Source organism: Musa acuminata, chromosome BXJ1-6 (assembly GCF_036884655.1).
Source record: "Musa acuminata AAA Group cultivar baxijiao chromosome BXJ1-6, Cavendish_Baxijiao_AAA, whole genome shotgun sequence".
Lineage (NCBI taxonomy): Eukaryota > Viridiplantae > Streptophyta > Magnoliopsida > Zingiberales > Musaceae > Musa > Musa acuminata.
Genome location: NC_088332.1, coordinates 20,020,089 through 20,042,500, shown reverse-complemented (window position 1 = coordinate 20,042,500; position 22,412 = coordinate 20,020,089). Strand labels below are relative to the sequence as shown.

Here is a 22,412-nt window from a genome sequence, read left to right as displayed (position 1 = left end):
AGTTGTTGTAAATCATAGCAGAAAGGGGAGAGCTAATCACATCAAAGGTCTCCCCTTTTTTAACTCGCCTAGAAATGCATTAAGGAGGGTTGGGGTGGGGGGAATAAATGGGGGGGAAATTGGTGAGGCTTCATTAATTTGTTACATCGTCGTAGCATGAAACCAAGATCTTGATTAGCTCTTCCCTTTCCTAATTCGACGATAAGTGGTTAAAGAAGACTTGACTTGATTAATTTGTATCACGGCTTGTTTTTTCCTGTTACGAGTTCTTTTTGCTCTTGCACATGAATCTGACAAGCCATTCTCCCAACTTAGTCATCGTAAGATATCTTCTTTCATCCGAGGTTTGATTGAAATGGTTTTCCTTGTATGAATGCTTAAAACATGATTCTTGCTCAGGATCACTTGCACTTTGATACTGTTCCTCCATCATCTCTGTTTGATACGGTGGAAGGAAAATTTTCCCAATGCGGTCTTAAGATAAGAAAGCCCAATGCTGGTGATGGAATTGTCCTCTTCTTAACTTGATTCATGCATCATGGCCTTTTCTTCTGTCAAGAGTTCATTTTGGTCTTCAACATAAATCTAGCAAATCAAGTCATTCTCCAAAACCCGAAATCATCGGTAAGAACATCTACTTCCCGTCTTATGTTTGATCGAAATGGTTTCCTTGTACAAATCTTTAAGAGAATGATGCTTGCGCTTTGACACTATTCCTCCACCTCCATTTGATGCAGTGCAAGAAATGTATCCTAGCGTGTCCATCGCATGATGGATGATGGGGAACTGACATCGGAAGATATGGAGCATGACAGTGTTCAGCCAAGGATCCTCCTGGCTGCGTCTGGAAGCGTTGCTGCCATTAAATTTGAGATGTTGTGCCGTTGTTTTTTTTGGAGTGGGCGGAAAGAAGTTAGGGTAGTCGCGACGAAATCATCCTTGCATGTTTTTTCGACAAAGCTTCGCACCCCCAGGGTGTGTGACCCTCTCTATACAGATGATGACGAATGGTCTCAGTGGAAGAAGCTTGGGGATGAAGTATTTGCACATGGCTCTTCGGAAATGGGCTGATATCATGGTAATTGTCCCATTTTCCGCAAACACTCTTGCTAAGGTACGAAGATTGTTCTTTGTTTGTGTGTTGCTGCTTTATCAGATGATAACATATGTGTGATCTTCCTCTCGTGTACGCACGTCAATAGATCGCAGGAGGATTGTGTGACAACCTACTGACGAGCATCGTTGCAGCCTGGGACTACAGCAAAGCAAGCCCATACATGTAGCTCCTGCCATGAACACCTTCGTGTGGAACGACCCTGTCACAAGGCGCCATTTAGGTGCAATCCAAGAGCTTGGCGTTCGTCTCTCGTCACTCCCATCACCAAGAGGTTGGCGTGCGGAGACCATGGAAACGGTGCGATGGCCATAAACCCTAGTCTAAGTTGATGATTGCAGCAGCATGTGAGGGGGCTGACGCCAATTCCTACTTGTCGTCTCATGTTTTCTGATGTGTAATAGAATAGACTTGTCATCTTTGGTATGACACTGCCTTTTTCTTTTTTATCTCTCTCTCTGTTACTGTTAGGAGTGGGATACCCTTTTGGAAATAAGAAAACAAGTTTTCGAGCACGTCTATACTCACATAGGGTTGCCCTCCGAGCAAAGCTTCCAATGAACCACAGTGCTGAATGATACCCTCCTCTCATAAGTCGATCACTGGGTCATTAAGGCTAGTAATTACACTACTCTCTATTCTCTGTTCCCAGACTTGATCTCATCTTCAGATCATCTAAAACTAAAACCAAACCTTCTTATGTCTTGTCTCTAACTTTTTATTCTTGCGGTGGTGAAGGGATATGGAGGTAATCTGACCAATGATTTGTTTGATCATATTGGCATGGACTGCATCACAAGTCCCACGTCACAAGCAAATAACAATAAAACAAGAAAGCAGTTTTAGGAAAAGAGCAATCACTGCACTGAATTATCACTACAAGCAAAACCATCACCAAAAAATCAGGTTGTCATGGTTCCTCTGAGAGCACAAGTGAAACAGGGCAGTGATCACTTCCACAAAAACCTGGAATTGAACAAGGAAAAAAATTTTGATGTGGTTAACAAAGCTTCCAAGGGCTGTTTAATAATCAATTTATATTATATTTCAAATTAGCAATGTCGTCCTGCACCAAAGAAAATATGATTCTAAACAATATTTATGGATGACTAGAAGGGAGTCACAAAAAGAGAAGGGTGAAGCCTTGTATTAAGTGTAGTAATGGCATATAAAAGCTGACTGAAGAGGAATCTAGTGATTGAAATCAATGGATCACAAGATGCAAATCATACAGCAAACAAGTCAGAAGGGTCACTTCTATGCTTCCGTAAAAATATTTCTATATCTTTATTAGGTAAGAGCTATTATTTTACCTTCAAGTTCAATCCCATGCCCGTGCATCTCACATGCAACAATTCTGTCCTTCAATTTCTCTGAGACTATAAAATAGTCAATCCTCATTCGTTTACCTCGGTATCTATGTAAAAGAAATTAGTCAGTATATTGGTAGTGAAAAAATGCATATATGTATCCACTGGTTATTCTTCTGTATGTTACATGGGGAAAAGTTTGTCAGCCATACAAGGTAACATAACGATTTCTAATTTTATACTAATAAGAGGAATATCAATATTGTAAGAAGAAGTTTACAAGTCTATATCTGAGTAGTGGCGAACTTACTAGGCGTATTTCCATCAATCTAAATGCCTTCAAGTGAATTAAATTCATCTTCAAAAAAAAAATCATAAAATTTGTCCTATTGACCAAAAAGATTTGTTGACGAAAACTTTAAAATATTTAATGGTTGTCATTTTCAATATTTACTTAGTCAACAATGTAGTATCACCAATGGAACTGTCAGATGCTTCTTTACCGATGAGAAACCATAAAAGGCGTATATATTTTTCAATAATTCCTCATGGTTGGATCAGTCACAGGCCTTCAGAATCTTAATGCCAAAGTTATTCAGTCATGGAACAAAAAGGGCACAACATGCTTACTTGCCGACAGGGTTGCCAGACCAGGAAAAGCCACATTCCATGTCTTTCTCGTTGTGGAGAAATCTGTATGCATCAACCAGCTTCCCTCTGCAGACCATATTTATTGTTACATATTTGAATATACATTACTTGAAAAATGTACTCTTATATGTTCAAACTACTTCAACCCCTAGAATTATGTAGAAAATCTACATGAACTTCTAGGCTTTATTGATGACGAATAATTACCAATGTCACATCCACTATAAACCAAGTTTTCTGGGTCGTGTATGGGAAAATAGTTCAATTATAAGGCATTCCTCTGTGGTTAGTGACATAAACAACTTAGTTACAAGCCATTACGTTTAACCTTGAAAGAAAACCCTGACACCATGTCAGACTTTCAAAAATATAGGGCATCCAACCTTGCCCATGCTTAAACATTTTTGTTTAAATAAGACATTTCGATATGTGGTCTGTGGTTTCCAAAGGGACAACATACCGTGTCCTGTGTGCATGAGTGTGTGTGAAAGAGATATCTATACATACTTATGCCGGAGATCAGAAATTATAATTAGCAGTGAAAAGAGGACAGAACGACAGCAGAGTATAGACCACAAGGTATTCCATGAAACTTGGTCAAAATTAGGAACATTAGACAAGAAGACAAAACAAATAAATTTCAACAAATAATTTCAGACAAGTTAAAAATGTCTTGTAAATAAAGGTAAGCCTGACAATCAGTCATATTTAGTTAATTAAACATGTCATGCAAAATAAATGTGCAATTAATTACTCAGTTCAATATTCCCAATCCTACAAGAAGCAAGCTTTTGTGTGGTCCTACATAATATGACACCTAATGTTGCTCTACGATGCTCTCAAAGGTGCTTGGGTACAGCACCCTTTTGTTTGCTACATAGCCAATACATAGTGACAAAACAGCTATCAGTATGCATGACCTATCATTCTAATGAAAAATTGAGAAGCGAACACCATAGAAACTTTGATGAAGTAATTGAGTGGATTACCAAAATCTATATATATAACTATGCACAGATTGTGTTACTAAAATTGTATGCTCACATCAAGATTTGCAATTTCATACCATATCGAAGTATCGAGCTTAGCTCGGTACGGTACGAGCATACAGAGCAGTACGCTCTGGTGTCCCACTCGGTGTGTATATATATATAATAAATAAATAAATAAAGGGCGACGTTGCCTTGTTTCTTGTCCCTACGCGAATGAGAACTCGTTGACAAGGCCGAGGCCTCGTTGCCTCAAATGAGGAGGGGGCGACATCTCATCTGCGGTGTTAGGAGAGGGAGGGTAGTGACGGATCGGGATCGTCGAGGGAGCAACGTTGGATCTCCAGGTTCTCCCTTTTCTTCTTCCTCTTCTTCCTTCTCCCTTAGCTAATACCGCCTGGTAGCGGGCGGCGACGGTCGAATCGTTACCGATCGATTTTGGGCGGTAGCAAGGCGAAAACTGCCCCAATCGATGGTACCACCCAGTACAGGCAGTATCATTCGAAATTAAAATCCTTGGCCCACATAGATCTTGATAAAGAATGTGACTAATGATCAACTTTTGGATAATATTTGTCAACTTTAAGAAACCAAGACCAAATCAATATGGGATCTACGGAAGCTAAATACACACAACCTGATCACTGGAATCACAGAGGCGGTTTCCATGATCAAACTCGGTTCACCTTGAAAGGTAGCAACCTTACCATGATGCCAATACTCACCCTTTAAAGCTGAGAAACTACTTTGCGACTCCTTAAAGCTTAGAGGTTAAGAAAATCTGGAAGACATCAGAATCTGACAGATTTGATCTTTCTAGAGTAAGTGTAATGGTGACAGAGAATAAAAAAACCCACACTATAAGGCGACTGATACCTTTATGTGCTAAAGAAAAAGGATTTGGTGCTCAATGGTTCTTCAAACTGAGAATTCCCATTAATAACTCAATGACAACAATGACAGCTGCCCCTTCTAATAACTACTGACCTTCCGTTGATTATTTTTAAATAACAAATAATCACATAAGCATAAAAATGAATCACAAGATGTACAACACATATACTAAATTAAGATATACCACCATTATCATAATGAAAGAGCCAAAAAAATAGGATCGTTGCTACATTCACTCACTGAGTCAGTATATTATCAAAACGCCTCCTCTCTGACAAAGTAAATCCTGGTTGTCCACAATCCTGCATCAGAGTCCGGAGATAAGTAACTTTTCTTTCTTTTTTTTTTAAATATATAATTTTGCCATAGACAAAAGGAAGACGAGAGAGAACAGAAGAGACAATCACAGCAAAATCAAGTAGTACCACATGAAATATGTACAGAATTAGTTGAACACATAACTCTTCAGAACTATTTAATATGAAGAAAAATCAATTTGTTTCCTTAAAAAATTACCAGCAACTAATTGATAGGGGTTCAATTGGAATTAGCTTTAAACTTCAGTTATGGTGACAAACATTATAAAATAAAGGTTTCGACTAAGTAGGACTAGGATACAATATATAGAAGCACTTGTAACAATGCTTAACAAAGAAACAAGGTATACTTAAATAAATAGACAAGAAGTTTCTGTATGTATATGTTTTAAGTCTCTTGGATCTTATATTTAATGTGAAAGATTAATGAAGACATTGCTCAGGGTAAAAAAGAGACCATTAAATCGGAGGACATCAAGAATTCTGTGTGGCCATTGGGGATCCCTTAGATGAAGAGAAAATTTTCTGTAAGACAAGACTTGCTTTATGGATCAAAGTGTTTGGCAACTAGTAAACATTATGTACAAAGGAGTTAATCCAATTGAGATAATAATGTTGAGATAAATTTGTAGAATTAGTAGGAAAGATAGAATAGTAACTATTTTCATTTGCAAACTACTAGATGCAACTCTGATAGAGGGAAAAATGTAAGAATCATCTAAAATAGTATGAACATGTTCAAAAGAGATAGATACACAGGTTAGATGAGTTAAGTTGATTATAATTAGTGGTGTCTGGAGAGAGAGAGGAAAATCAAAGAAAACTTTCTAGAAACAACAAATGAAATCTATTTGTCCCTACTTTAACTAGATATATCACCTATACAAAGCTCATGAGAAAAAAGATCCATGTAGCCCAAATAGTTATCATGGCTTTTTGTTGTAGGAGACTATCAACAAAGGAAAATAAAACTAAAGATAATGTCCATAGTTAAAAAAACAACTTCCACGGCAGTTGCAATCAAGGTCTTCAATTTTGAATAATACCGCCCGGTAGTGGGCGGTACGTACCGGTCCGCCAACAGACCGGTACACGGACCTCCCGCTACCAGGCGGTATATATATATATAAAGGCGATGTCACCTCGTTTTTCTACGACGTTGCCCCACCTGGGGAGAAGAGAGGTAATGTCGCAGATTTTTTTTAAACTTATATATATATATATATATATATATATATATATATATATATATACCGAGCGGTATGCCGAAATATACCGCTCGGTATACAGTATCATACCGTATCGAGCGTATCTCAAAACTTCGGTACAGTATGATATTTCAATCCTTGGTTGTAATATCCTAAATTCTTAATATCATCCTGCTTGTAAAATGTAAACAATCTTAGAATCCACTAATACTTTAAAACACATTTGGAATGAACTGAAACTGCTTTACCCTTCCCAAACCTTACACTGGAAGGAATCTTGTGTACTGGGTCTATGATTTGATTAAATTTTCAGCACAAATTTCCATTAAGCAGATGAATTGTTGAATTTGTTACCATGTAGTGACATGGTAACATCAATACAAAAAAGTCTAATGAATCATGGCATTGATCTAAAAAAATGTAACTTCATACAGTATAACAAGCTAAAAACTACAAAATTGTGTAGTTGAGAAAAGATAGAGAAAAGCTTTTAAAACAAACTGATGATAATACTTAATGATAAAGCAATTGAACTGAGTGATGTTATAGAATTCAGGATTTGCATAACAGGATAAAACACCTTTGCTCGCAAGGAATTATGTCTTATCACTGATGTTCTGACCTTTGGGTATGCCTGCATACTAGCATCACACAATGCTAAACTCATGGCAATCTTAGGTAATGTGTGGCTGTGAGACAATGGCATGTATGGACCAGCACATTGTATACAGAAAAAAAAACATAAAAAACCAGAAAGAAAGAAAAACAAAAGAAAAGACAGACAAAACTAGGAAACCAAAAAGAAAACAAGGGTACAAGGAGATATTTGAGCCAGCCACTTTCCTGCAGGTCGTGAATAAGGTACTGGTACACCAGTGTCATCATTCAACAAGGAGGTGCCACACATCCTGATCTATGCATGGGATTAATAAATAGCAGAAAACTCAATCAATTGCAAGGATAACCAGATAATTTATCCTTCATCACATTTTTGAGGGCTTTCAATTGAGCAACAGCAGGTTTGACAAGGAGGTATACGGTTGGTAGCTGCCAGAGTCACTTGAGGATGGTCAGAAATGTAATCGTCAAGGATCATACCAAAACAGAGCATCATACATCACTATAAACATGGAAACAGTATGAAAGAAAGGGATACAAGGCATTTAGTATACGAACAAAACTGTTGAGACACAAGACCAGTTTAGATGAAAATTCATAATCTGCTCCGAAAATAGGTTAGTACATAAATCTGGCAGCATCCCAAATTTAAGTCCTTGCTTCCTTTATAATCGTTCATTCTTCCATAGAGCAAGAAAATTATTATATTGCCAAGTTGCTTGTTATCAAAATTGCTAGAGACAGCAAAGTTACAAAAAGTGAGTCTAGCAAGATTGGCTAGGGAATATGCTTCCCTATTACAACCTCTAGGTACAAAATTACAGTCAAAACCTAACAGATTTCGACTGGTCCCAACCAACCAAGTATGTTTTGTTTGAGATCAGGCCATCACACTAATTCTCTCAATTCCAATGCAATGAACTAATGTGATTGACCCAATTAAAATACTCCATTTTGTCAATTTCTGACCAATTCGAAATGCCCAAACCTTAAGAAAGCTTAAAATTAAAGTAGCTTAATGTATTATACAACTCTATACAACATTGTAAAGGAAACTAAAGAATAAATCTGTGCACGTGTAACAATTTACGGTTGTTTTCGATATTAACACAAGGATCCTGACTGAAGTAGCAATTCTAAAGACTTCAACATCAGTTCAAATAATTGTGAATATAAGGCTAAGAACTTGCCTCTCTATTTGGAGGAATGTATCCATTTAGCTTTGCGTTGCTAAAGAACTCAGGATGGCTCACATCAATTTCTTGGTGGCTGTAACAAACACACAAACAGAGCAAGTGCTATGAAGTATGAGTAACCTCAAATTGAATTTATGGATGTAAAAGACAAATCATAAGTTATGAAAACTAGGGGGCTCTTAAATCTGTAAGGTAGAAAACATTATAGATAAGTTCAAAACGATAAAAAAAAGGCAATACTATGCAGCAAGGACATAAAGCAACAAATCAAAATCTAGAAAAATAACATAATGGTTTTGAAACAAGAAAAGTTAAAATGGGAGGATGAATTAGAGAGTCCATGTTAGTGACATTGCAAAAGTCGTTGCTTTGAAGACCCGGTTTATGATAGGAGCTCCTACCAGATGAATAGAGGTGGTTATATACGAAGAATGACATCTTCACAACACTCACATGAGATAGGTAATGGGTACGATAACCATGAGGGTTGGAGGAGCAAAGCTAATTTCTTCCAGACCAAGGACAATATTACTGTGGAACTTGAGAATTAATAGACTGATAAAAATATTGGCTGGTACAGCAGTCAGCAACTAACTCACCTAGAAGAAGGGTAAGGAAATCCAGATAAGCCTGATAGGCTTTAAATAAAACCAACAGACTGAACAAAATATTATATCATATATGAAGTTTCACTCGGTTCTTAATCCATAAAGCCACTAAACAAAATTATCAATAATCCATCTTGAAATTTCATAAAGTAAAGAAGAAAAGGTCATAGTAATAAAAACAAGAATAACAAGTAGATACCTCCTAAAGGTATGCTATTTACCTAACGTTTAGGTCTCCGCACCAAATTAAGGGTTTCTCAATTTGTAGTACAAACTCAAGAATTCTTTTATCCCATTTTCGTCTTCTTTTAAATGAGTTTTCTTCCTCCTTCCAACCGTTGTTTGGTGCATAAGTATTTAGCAAGAAACATGAGTCAAATTCAGCCAAAATCACCCGACCATCCGGTTCATGTTTTGAAGCTGCCAAGATAAACAAATATCAAGATCAGTAATTGGCACTGGAACAGCATAACAAACTCAATGTCAAAGCATTCAATATCAAAAATTCAAAACATTCATCATAAATAAATACTGACTAGTTTGACAAATAATCCTAATTCAAAATCCAACTTTTCAAACAGTTACTCAGATTTTGATGATCTATAACATTATATAGTATCACAAGGAAAAAAATTAGAACTATGCTCATCACCACTTGGTGTGACTCACTATTAGGTTGCAAAAGAAAAAGCCAACATTCGTTTGACAATCAACATTTCACTATAAATAGTAGGAGCATACAATTTGTCAACCACCAAGCCTAAGTGTCCCAACAGAACCTAGATCTCGAGTTCTGTTGCTAAACTTCATCAATTAAGACTCTCCAAAGCAGTTAAAATGATTAACAGAAAGGGGTTTCCTGTCAAGATATTATACAATGAGCATATTCATAAGTTATACTTAAAGCATAGTGGATGGTGGTTTCAGTAATGGTCTTTAAGATTTAGATCAAAGACTACATAGTGAGTTTTTCTATTTCTTAATCTAAAACTGATTATTATTGCAACTGAATGAAAATATGGTCTGTGCCACACTCAGGTTCTGAGCAATAGGAGCACAGGCCAAGACAGCAGAGTAAACAAACATAAAGGCTTTCATCTTTTCATTTATTCCATCTAAATCTTAAATGTTTAGCTAGCAATTAAATTATCAATCCTAGCCTTTTTCATGATAAATAAAGTCATATGCTAGCTTGATACTCAATGATGTCACATCAGCAGTGACAATTGTGCATAATAGGCTATTTCACGATAAATAAATATCATACATCAACTTGATACTTATTAAGATTTCTAGCAAAACAAGTAAAATCAACTTCACATATGTGATCCTACTTTTTTCCATGAGAATTACTATTTCAACAAACCTGCTCAATAATTAGTCATCTATTTAAGATTCAATATATTAGAGTATTTGTATCATGTTATAGCATACCCAGTGTATATTGCAATGCTAAACAGATACAATAAAGTAAGGATTTTAATTTCGAATGATACCGCCTATACTGGGCGGTACGTATTGATCCGCCAGCAGACCGATACGTGGACCGCTCACTACTGGGTGGTACCGTTAATCTAGCCCCGTATCGGTTGATACGGGGTTGTATCGATAACGGTCGATTTCGACGGTCGTCGCCCGCTACCAGGCGGTATCAGCCTGGCTGTGGCCTGGCTGCAACGAGCGAAAAAAAAGCGTCAAGGGAGAAGAGGGAGAAGGCACTAGAAGAAGAGGGAGAATTGGGAGAATCTCAATGCTTCCTGATCCGACGCTGCCCTCCCTCGACGATCCCGATCCAAGAGGTAACAGAGACGCGGCGGCTCGGTTTCTTCTTTGTCGCGTTTGTCGCCGAAGGCCGGAGATGCTTGCAGCCTTCGCCGCATTCTTCGGAGACGTCTGTGGTCTTCTCCTCATCTGATGCAACAAGGAGAAGAAAAGGAGGCGACATCGTTGAGGCAACGTACACCTCCTTTTTCTTTTTTTTTTATATTATTTTTTATATTTTTATATTTTATTATATATATCTACACACACACATACATATATATATATATATATATATATATATATATATATGTATGTATGTATATATATGTATATATGTATGTATATATATGTATATGTATATGTATATATATGTATATGTATATGTATATATATGTATATGTATATGTATATATATGTATATGTATATGTATATATATGTATATGTATATGTATATATATGTATATATATATGTATATGTATATATACCAAGCGGTATACCCTAGCGTACCACTCTGACACGGACTTAGCTGGTTTTGCCTAAGTCGTGCGGCACCCTCGCGCGTCCGTCCGCAAAGGTCAGCCTCCCCGAAGCCTCCCATTGTCCCTTAGGACCAACAAAAGAGAGAACGGGTAAAAGAGAACGCCTCAATCGGGATCCACAAACAAACATGTCCGAAAAACACTTCATAGACAATGCAAATTACAAACAGACTTTACAAGCTCTGAACAGTGGCACAACAAAAGGTAAAATGGTCCATTACAGACCGAAAAGCTCTCGCACGTGTCTACATGACACAACCTTTATTTACAAGCCTAAAGAGGCCACCAACCCAACTAAAATTGGACTATTAAGCCTTCGGCCGCCCCTTTACATTCTGTACAAGGCATGAACATGCCAAACGACACGGACATACATAAGCATTACATCAAACACCTTGTTTAGAAGTTTGTCCGTGACATTCTCCCCCACTTATCCCTTCGACGTCCTCGTCGAAGCCTTTGTGAACACTGCAACTCTTCGCCTTTGCTGAGTCTTCAATCTTCTGCTCCAGCTGCAATGCGCCTCCTGGCTCCCAGCTGCTCGCCGCTGCTGTTTTTGAGTAGTCGAACCTTTGATCCGCCATGCTGCTTCAACTCGCCAATGACTCTGACTCTGGTGTGGGGTTGGCTGAGTTGTGTTGATCCTCGTTGATTCCTGCGGATCCACCAAATGAAGGAAAAGACCATTCTTACTGCGCCAGTTTCTCAAAATTTCCACATGCTGCTTGAACTGGGTGGATGCTTGTTGGAGCTTTAACGAGCATCGCCTCGCAAACTTCTGAAGTTTTGGGTCCTTCCTCCACAAAATCTGCTCATTGACTCTTCTTTCAGTTAGTTGTCACATCCAAGTAGGTTCGCATCACTTCCGCTTTCGATTGGCATTTCGTTGGGAAATGAAGCGGACAATCTACTCTCAGTAGCACTGATCACCGTTGGTGAGGATTTGACAACTATTGTCTTCCATTATCTTCGAAGGGTCTTTGAACTTGTGCAGAGCTCCTCTGCTGGATAGATAAGAGAACTGGGGTACTCGGTTTCGCCCATTCTCTTAAGAGTTGAGAAGGCAAAGGTTACTTGACTTCGCTCGCCTCCTCGAGGTTGTACTTCATGCATCAAGCTGGTTACTGGCCTTCGCCTGCTCTTTGCTCACACTTCTGAAGCACTTGAAGTGTTTGCACTCCTTGCGTTGAGTTAGCTACTGTGATTCACCTTCTCAATGCCATTGAACTTCTGGAATGCAGGAAGTTTTCACCCCAACTTGGAGTAATTCTCTGATAGATGAGGTCGCCTCTGGGATTGTACCGTCTTCTCCATCAACCCTGCCGCCTACTCCACTGAGTAGCAAAGGTACAGCACCACGTACTGCCTGCTTCATTCCTTGGTCGTGCACTCTTGCATGACCCGAAGTCCTTCACTTACGGCTATCTTGATGAGAAACTTGTTGACACCGGTCTTACGAAGTTTCTTGGCCTCTGCCCTTCAGCCTTGTCTCGGTACTTGGAGATTGCCTCTACATGCTCCACCTCCTCGGCCCCTTTCACGACCAAGCGCTCTCCCTCCGTGAGAGCAAGGGATCAATGACTTTGACGGAAGTCCCGCCTCTGCGGTACCATGGCGCTGCCATGCCCATGGCCCTACTATCCGTCGCCTCGCATCTGCATCCCTTTTCTTCACGATCAGTAGATATGTCTCCGTGGCACTCCTCTGAGTCCGCCTCCATTCTAACTGATGCTTGATTTTGGGTAGCTAAGTCCCTCTGGACTCGTCGTCGCTTCCTCGCCCCTTTCGACCTCCTGCTTCAACACCTCTGTGTTCTCCAAACAGTCTGTTTGGTCGATGGAAAGACAGACTGCAACTCCCATGCATGGCCTCTGCCATCGCGTTGTAGGGTTTGCACCAATTCTGTTCTCCTTAGCTTCCTTGGTAGCAACGTTCGCTTACTCGACCTTGTCCTCTGACTTGTCGGGCTCCCTTAAGCGAATATGAGCTCTGGAGCAGTCCAACTCTCCAGCTGCTTCGATCATACCTCTGCATGATCAAGTCCCTCCCATGGGACTCACTGGTACTTGCATTCGAACTTTTCCCTTAGTGGAACACAGCCCCCATATGCTGATGACCAAGGTTTCCATCCGATGCAAAATTCGATGCACGCCCGGAAGACCCGCCTCTGCGGTACCATGGCCTTCACTCCTTGAATCCATAGCCCTTCTTGCCGTCGTGTTGTTCACCAAAGTGGAGCTTCCAGTAGCTCCCGATCATACCTCCATATGATCCAGTCCCTCCCGGGACAAGGTTGTGTGTATCGCATTGCCACGAACTGTTCCACCACGATCCGCTGCACCATGTCGCCTCCTGGTGACATCTCCATTGCATTCTGATCCTTGTGGAATAAACTCGAATTGTGTACCCTCCATGTGTGGCCTCTGCCAATACATCGCAGGGTCTCCTCCACCTTCGATTTTGTTCGCTCCTTTGGCAATCGACCTTCATCCACCCACTCTTGGGTCATACCTAGATGAAGCACCGCTCTAGGACAGTCCGTCGCCTAGTAGCTTCCGAAGTCCACCGACTTCACTATAGTTTGTGCACCATTGTCTGGATCCTGGGCCTCTGCCCCTACCAGCACAATCTCCGCTGCGCACCGCTTCCTTCATGGCAACTTGAATGGCAACACTGTGGCATATTCTTCAAGAGTACTCGCCTCTGCGTCCTCTTGCCCCGTGCTAAGGCCTTCTGAATTCAACTTCGCCTCCGTAAATTGAGTCGCCTTAGTTCCTCCATCAAATGCTCCTCCGAGATAAGGTGCATGTGCCCCGAAGCTCCCTTCGTCTTTGGCACCATGCAAGATGAGTCTGCTCCGTCAGAAAGAAGGACCCATGGAACAACATGATCTTACTCTTGCCTCTGCAAGAGTTCATGTCCTTGACCTCTGTCTGAGGAAAGCACTGTGCCTCTGCTCCACGTTCCAACTTCTATGCTGGCTCCCTTCATGCGGCTTGAGTACTTCGCCAAGTTACGCCCAAGTTGCTCCGCTCCTCGTTTTTGCATTGAGTCGATGGTGGCCCTCGCGCCCACCATTCCACGGGTCAGCCCTCCCTTGAGTCCGATCTCCACATCGACTCCAAGTGTGCCTTCATTTAAGTTGCTTTAGGTCGCTCCCCCACTTGATCTCGCAATGCATCCACCAATGCATTCTCTCGAGCGAGATCATGCGACAACTCCTCGCCGCTTGCTCAGTCCATCGAGCTTCGTGGAGTTGTTGTTTGTGAGGTACTCCTCCTCAACATGTGAAGTCCATCTCACATGATTCTCCCTCTGGAGAGCTGAGACTTATCCCTCCTGGATAACTGTCCCGTTGGAGCAACATCTCTCTTCGTTTCGGAGATCACCATCCCCTTGGACTACTCCGATCTGCTGAACAAACTGTGCATTGTTCTGCCTCTTGCAAACGCACTTGCTAGATTGCGCCTCCACGTCAATACAGCCACCGCTGCACCCCTCAAGGTCTAGCAACATGCTGAACTCGTTGCACACTTCAGCCTCCTCCGGACGTATCCTTCGCATGCCGAAGAGAAAGTTTCAATGCTCCATGGCGCCGAGTCTCGACCGCCTTGGGATGGCCACGAACATTCCATCGTCCGCATACAAGCCCATGCATGAGTACCGAATTCTTCGAGTTAGCAATTCCCCTCACCTCTGTGAGCTTTGCACAACTCTTTCGGTCGCTGAGCAACTCATTCCACTTTGCATGGTCTCGACCTTTGCCAAGCGCCTCGCTTGCCTTGAGCACCATCAAGTAAAGTTGTCAACGTTGAGCCGTAGCTCAAACTCAGCCATCCCAACCTTTGTGCGCTCCAAATTCTTCCAAGCTTGCCTGTTCTCGTGGTGCCTCTTGCGCGAAGGGTTGGCCATTCCTCTGAATGCCAAACTCAGATGCCCGCTCCTCTGAGCGACTCCTTTTCCCTATATCTCCATGCCCGTTTTCCCCCAAACGGTCGCGCGTGTGCTGACTGCCCTCAACGCAGCCCCGCTAGGTCCCCCACGTTTGCATGTCAAGTGTTTCTATGAGTGCTTGTCCCGCTCTGATACCATATGACACGGACTTAGCTGGTTTTGCCTAAGTCGTGCGGCACCCTCGCGCGTCCGTCCGTAAAGGTCAGCCTCCCCGAAGCCTCCCATTGTCCCTTAGGACCAACAAAAGAGAGAACGGGTAAAAGAGAACGCCTCAATCGGGATCCACAAACAAACATGTCCGAAAAACACTTCATAGACAATGCAAATTACAAACAGACTTTACAAGCTCTGAACAGTGGCACAACAAAGGGTAAAATGGTCCATTACAGACCGAAAAGCTCTCGCACGTGTCTACATGACACAACCTTTATTTACAAGCCTAAAGAGGCCACCAACCCAACTAAAATGGGGCTATTAAGCCTTCGGCCGCCCCTTTACATTCTGTACAAGGCATGAACATGCCAAACGACACGGACATACATAAGCATTACATCAAACACCTTGTTTAGAAGTTTGTCCGTGACAACTCGGTACACCCGTACCATACCGTATCGAGCAAAACTCGAAACGCTGATACGGTTCGAAATTAAGAACCTTGCAATAAAGCACATGAAATGTACTTGTCTTTAATAGAATGACTTCACAATTTTTTTAATTACAACAATCATGTTTTAATTCCTCTGTTGGGATTCAAAATCATCCCATATTTCTAGTTCTAAACACCAAAGAACTTTCTTGATAAGGATATTGAAAATGTACATATCCTAATGTAACCATTATCTCAAGGTCCTACTTGAAACACCAAATGCAAGTTCATTCTTGCATGAAATGATACTTGATGTTAAGTCACCAGTGACCAAATGAACAGGCAGGTGTGATGGTGGACAACATTATAGCTCTGTGGAGATAATGATTGTGCTAAGCAGACAACCTTTCATTGAACGGTAGAACCACAAATGAACAAATTTAATGATCAAGCAAGTGAGATTATCATTCTAATCTATTCTGAAACGAAAGATGTCGAAGCATCAATAGTGCAGCTTCAAAGATATAATGAAAGAAATTATTGCCATTAGAACTGAGAGCAAAATAAAAGATAGAATCCATACACAAGTACCTCTGGAAAACAAGGAACCCTTAATGTAAAATCTCCAAATATATAATTGGTATATCTACCTGCCCGGTCTAGCGAGAAAGAAATCTTCTTCGGGCGAAGTTGCTTTTTAACGAGCAAAGCAGTACCAGCATACTTAGAGTCTGAAAGAGACCACCAAACACGATATTCTCCAAAAGGGGGATTTGACAAAGCACGCAATAGCACCTAGACAGATTTGTGAAAACAACCATGGATCAAATATTTAACATCAGGATGTTCATACAGACTCAAAAAGAAAAATCAAAAGAATAGATAGATGTTTAAGATGGGAAAAGAGGCTTAGAGTTTCATGTGTTGGTATCATAAGGATATTCACAAATGAACATCGGCAAGTATACTGATCTCATTGCAGGAGCAAACAACATAATTAATGGAAAGGAAATGATTACCAAGTCTTTGGTAGTTCATCGGCATCCAATGGTACCAGTGCCATAAAGGGAAGACCAATAGTCCAGAACTGTGCAGATCCAATGGAAAGGGTGGGAAGAAAGAAACATGTCATTGCTAACACTGACATTACCATGTCATTATCATTACTGGATTAATATTGCTTAAATTTTAGGCATCACTTGAATATAGCTCATCCTGAGTAAATAATTCTTTAAGGCCAACAATGATTACAAATGTGACATCAAGTTAGTATAAGAATGATTTGCTTATTATTATCTGGATGAATAATAATAATAATAATTATTATTATTATTATTATTATTATTATTATTATTATTATTATTATTATTATTACTATTATTATTATTTTTATACAAGTAGCTTCCATTTTGGAAAAGAATGAATTGATTTTTTTTTAACATAGAATTCATATAAACTCCAAATATATTTTGTTGTTTTGCTGATTATGAACATATTAATGCTTTATTTAAAATTAACAGTTGGAAAACTGCTAACAAATTAAACCTCTTGAGAACAAAACCTCAAGATAGTCAATGTGACTAAATTATTTGAAGATCCATGAATAGCAGTGTCTGGAATTGATATATAAAAACAATTTAACATGTTGTTGGTTAACTCTTTTGCTATTGGAGTAGTTCTCAGTGAAGGTAACATTACAATTAGGTTATCAGCCTGGTCTCAATCGAATCATAGGCAGGACATCAACATCAATTTCAATTATCGAAATCAAAAGAAATAGATAACTGGACTATCCCCTCTATGGATGCACTTCAGACCCATGAATTTAAGATAATAAGATCCATGATCACTGCATGGATACTGAAAATAAGAAATCAACACAAAAATTTGCATTATTTTTTCAAGAAGATTATATGAATTTTGACTATAGAGTTTGTACAGGCACAATATTGCTTATCAAATTTAGCTTAGTGCACAGTTAAGTAAACATTGATTACCTGCTTTTCCTCACGCGAAGAGCTTGTGTCATCTTTTAGTTCATTAGGATTTTTAGGAGCACCTTTGGATCCAGCTGCAGGCATACGCACTTCCTGCAAATGCAGATAATCTTTACCAAAAGGAATTACTTGGCAGTCATTGTTCAAACAAAATAAAGGGAATATATACAGTGTAACTCAGATGTTCTAAGTCATGAGAAAATTCTTCATGCTGTTCAAAGAGTTGCAAAAACAAGAAACAGTTTAAAGAGAGAAATTTGACTGCTTCAAAATTAATAGATCCTAAAGCATCAACAAACTCCTCTTACCAGGCTTTAAAGTTGTAAATAGAATGTGCTAAGAGGTACTTGGCTAAATGTTAATTTTGGTTAACATGCCTAGTGTGCAACCCCACAGGGAAGTAATTTATCCTTATACAAAGTGCTTATATATATTGTTGATCTTTAACCTTTCATTATATCTCATTTATTTGGCTAGAATTATTTCATGCAAAATAATGATAAAGGAAATATTTTAAACAGCCAATCTAGAACATTCAACATAACTAGGTCTAAATGTTTATTAGGCCACATCTAGTCAAGCTGAGACCAATTTTGTAAGGTAACAATGAGTGTTCGTAACTTTATGCATATAACATAACTATTACCACTAACTTTATGTAGTGCATTCGTCCAGGTATATTCGAGAACACGTCTCCATGCAAAATTGTTGTCCCGAATGCAGAAAGGTTTACCCACTTCCATTCATCACAATCGATTATAATCCCGAAAAAAAGTAGATGATTAGACCTAAGAAAGGCTCCAACTTAAAATGAGGGTGAGCAGTGAAAGAGAAATCAAGAAAACCCCAAATTTTCTGAATCCTCGTCATCAAAAGCAATTCCTTTCACGCTTGCCATAAAGCCAGAAACGTGTATCAGATGGCAACAAGCCGCAATGCAACGTCCGAGACAAGCCCGTTGAACATTTAGTAGATGGAGGGAGAAGGCAAGACACATTAAGAAGAGGAGGGACCTGAAAGCAGATGACATGGGGGTCGAGGGACTGGACGAGGCGGGAGAACTCGGGCCAGTTGTTCTTGGCGCGGAGGAGGAGGCTGTTGGCGTTCCACGTCAAGAACCTCATTGGCGCCTCCCTCTTCTCTCCCTTCTCCTCCTCGTCTCCGCCACCGCCGCCTCCGCCGGGGCAAGGAGGAGCAGAGTCTGCGGTGGAGAGCGCCGGCTTCTTCGAGGGCCCGTCCTTCGCAATCGGCTGGAAGAAACGCTTCATCGATGCCTGCGTTCGCTACCGGCTTTAGGAAGGAAGAAACCCCAGTAGTCTCTTTTCCCCCGCTAACGACTCGACTCCGGTGAACCCAACTCTTTTCTCTCTCTCTCTCTCTAATAAATAAATAAATAAAGGATTTCATTATTCTCAACGATCACTCCAAAATCTCAAAAATATCCCTTCAAAAATTACAATATATATATTTTTTCTATTTCTTGAACCACCCTATGGACCGGTCCCAATTGATGGATCGACCGGTCTACTAGACAATATTATTTAGGGTTTAGGCTTCTCTCTTTTCTCTCTTTTATTTCAAAAATATCCCTCTATCAAAGCACATCTTACTCTTCTCTCTTATTCGGAGTTGTTTTCGTAATCTTTCCTCAAAGAAATCATTAGTGCTTTGTGTTCTTTCTAGAATAACAGCATTTGAGGTAAGTGGCCTTCCGTATATTGTGGTGTCCCCTCTTATTTTCCTTTCTTTAAAGTATTTCTCACTTGCGCTTTATAATGTTTTGTGGGTTTATTTTTTTCCTCCCATCCAAGAGAGAAGCTTACTGTTAAACATGTAAGCTTGATTAACGTTTTTCATTAATTTTATCAAGTTTGATTTGTTTAAAGATCATTTTACAATGAATATATTGAATGATTAACATTATAGTGTTTTCTAAATATAAATGAAAACACTGTAAAGAATTTACAAAGACATTGAAACAATATCATCTAATGCAAACATAATGCAAATGACGTTCTATTATAATTGTTTAAAACAAGGTTTGTTGTACGGTATCGTACCGACGTTTCGACTCGGGCTCGGTATGGTATAATACCGATGTATCGGGCGATACATCAGGACGTACCGAGCGGTACATCTTGGTATATCGAATAATTTTGTACTTTTTCATACTGTAGCAGTTCTACAATATTAAAATACTATAGCACTATAGCCGTATCAGGCGGTCTGTATACCGATAACCTGTCGGACCGGTACGTACTGCCTCGTACGGGCAATACATTTCGGTATGATAGACCTTGGTTTAAAGAGTGCAATAAAATAAATGACAGAATTATAGAAACGAAGGCTTTGTATGTTTTTATGCTAATATTACTTACATTGGCTTCAAAATACAAATAAAAATACTGTAGCGATATCATTTAATCGTTTATATGACAAACATGATATAAATGATGTCATATTAAAATAGTTTGAGATGACATATACTAGAATGAATGAAAGACTTAGAAAAATAAAGGCTTTACAGTGTTTTTATGTTAATATTACAGAGTTTTCCAAATATAAATGAAAACATTGTAAAGACTTCAAAAAAAAAAAATTACTGTAACGATATCGTTTAATTATTTATACGAAAAACATGATGTAAATGATGTTCTATTGTAATCGTTTGATGATATAATACCAGAATGAATAAAAAATAAGAAAATAAAGCATTTACAGTGTTTTCTGAATACAAATGAAAACACTATGAAGACCTCACAAAAACACTGTACCAATATTGTTTAATCACTTGTATGGAATACATAATGCAAATGATGTTCTATTGCAATTGTTTAGCAAGCATAATGCTGAAATGAAAGAAAAAATTAAGAAAAAAATGCCATTACAGTGTTTTATGTTAACATTATAGTGTCTTCTGAATAGAAATGAAAACACTATTATAAGGACTTCACAAAAACATTGTAACAATATCGTTTGATTGCTTATATAAAAAAAAATGTTTTGTTGATATGTATGCTAGTGTTTTTATCACTTTTTTTTTTTGGTATATGTTCTCTATATTTGTATTTGTAGGGATGATGCTCTTTTGGATAATGTATTCTTCATTCTCAATAATATTGATAATCAAAGGAGAAGTGTTGAACTAGATAAGAGCCAACAGTCAGCTCGTATAATTAATAGAGACGTCACTCATAATGGGATGAAAATAACCAAATGTGAGTTGTCATTCAGATTTAACTTGAATGAGCCATATGTTTTCAGTTAAAAATAAAGATAATAATGAATTGGTCGAGGAACACATAATAGATAAAATTGAAGGAGACATTAATTAGAATATATATACTACTCGTGATGTTGTTGTTGTTGTTGATGAGATTGTATATATGGACAAGAGTATATATGATAATCATGTTCAAGAGTCAGTCAAGCACGATGGAGTAGTTAGTGTTAGCTATTCATGCGATTAATATAATGAATGATCTCTGTTTATTCTATTGTATAAAATATAATGAAAGATCACAGTTAACTAGTGTTTCTGAACTATTAGTATTTTTGTGTTCGATCGAAAATACATTTGTCATCGAAAACATATTGTTGAAGATTTGATCATATCCTCTAGTTTAACAAAAATAATTTAAATTTAACCAGCAACCTGTCAAGACTTAATGTGAATATTTCGAAATAAAATGACATCAATACACAGTTTCTCCAATAACTATACAGTATTTTATGATAAAATTTATAATATGTTTTAGTGACTACATTGACAACTCTCTAATGATATCATAAAGCACTGTAAAAAATCACTATAACATAAAATAATCACACAACAATAGTGAATGTGCCCCCATCAATAAAGTCGATCATATATTAGAAAATTAGATTTCATCTTCAATAATAGATTGCACAATGTGATCAGATCACAGCCTCAAGAAACTTGGTAACAAAAACACCCCAATCATTGCTTCCAAATAAAACAAGATATCATATTAGTAATATGAAATATCCAAAGTTATTTAAAAGGAAGGTTAAATGTGTGGCAATCCATTCTCTTTTGTTAGCATCACAATATTCACAACATTAAAGTTCGGAATTGAAATATTAAAATATATAACGCATGAAAACTGGACATACCTTCTTCTCGAATGTCATTCGATACCTCCTCACAATCCAAAATGAATTATAATGTATAAAAATATTTTCCTTAAAGTTCAAGTGCCAATGAAATTTTATCTTCGAGGGCACGAACATAAAATCAATCGGTCCATCAAATTTTGGATTGATTTGATAGCTTAGGTTCCACATCAAAGTCCCTGCTTGCTAATAATTTTTTTTACATTATAAAATAATAACCTAAATAGTTAATAAATATTAGAAATATATAATTTAGTAAGACATAATAAAAAGACATTATGTGTCAATCACATCTCTATTCATCCCAATCCAATAATATCTAGAAAGATAGTTCGGATTTCTTGTCATCCTAGATGTAATTATAAAAAATACTATTCATTTATAAATAAGATTAAATATTCTACATCACAGTTAACTAGTCATGAAATGTCTATTAACAAATTAAATTGAAGCTAAAACTGATATTAAAGTTAAAATGCCTTACAATAAAATTGTGACATGGAATATATAATCAATAATAACTCCAAA

At 38.5% G+C, this 22,412-nt stretch overlaps 1 protein-coding gene and 1 pseudogene across 1 annotated transcript; one reads left to right on the top strand and one right to left on the bottom strand.

Moving 5' to 3' along the window:
- The first annotated feature begins 128 nt into the window (after nt 1-128).
- LOC135676607 (phosphopantothenoylcysteine decarboxylase-like) lies at nt 129-1,862 on the top strand (annotated as a pseudogene).
- Nucleotides 1,863-1,938: 76 nt separating this feature from the next.
- Nucleotides 1,939-19,106, bottom strand: LOC103988671 (DNA-(apurinic or apyrimidinic site) endonuclease). Its single transcript, XM_009407276.3, has 9 exons — nt 18,761-19,106; nt 17,748-17,840; nt 16,401-16,545; nt 9,127-9,325; nt 8,292-8,370; nt 5,199-5,260; nt 3,055-3,141; nt 2,428-2,531; nt 1,939-2,080 (listed from the first exon to the last, which is right to left on the bottom strand). Exons 1-9 carry the CDS (start codon nt 19,013-19,015, stop codon nt 2,025-2,027), a joined length of 1,080 nt encoding a protein of 359 aa, XP_009405551.1. The 5' UTR covers nt 19,016-19,106; the 3' UTR covers nt 1,939-2,024.
- Between the last annotated feature and the right edge of the window lie 3,306 nt (nt 19,107-22,412).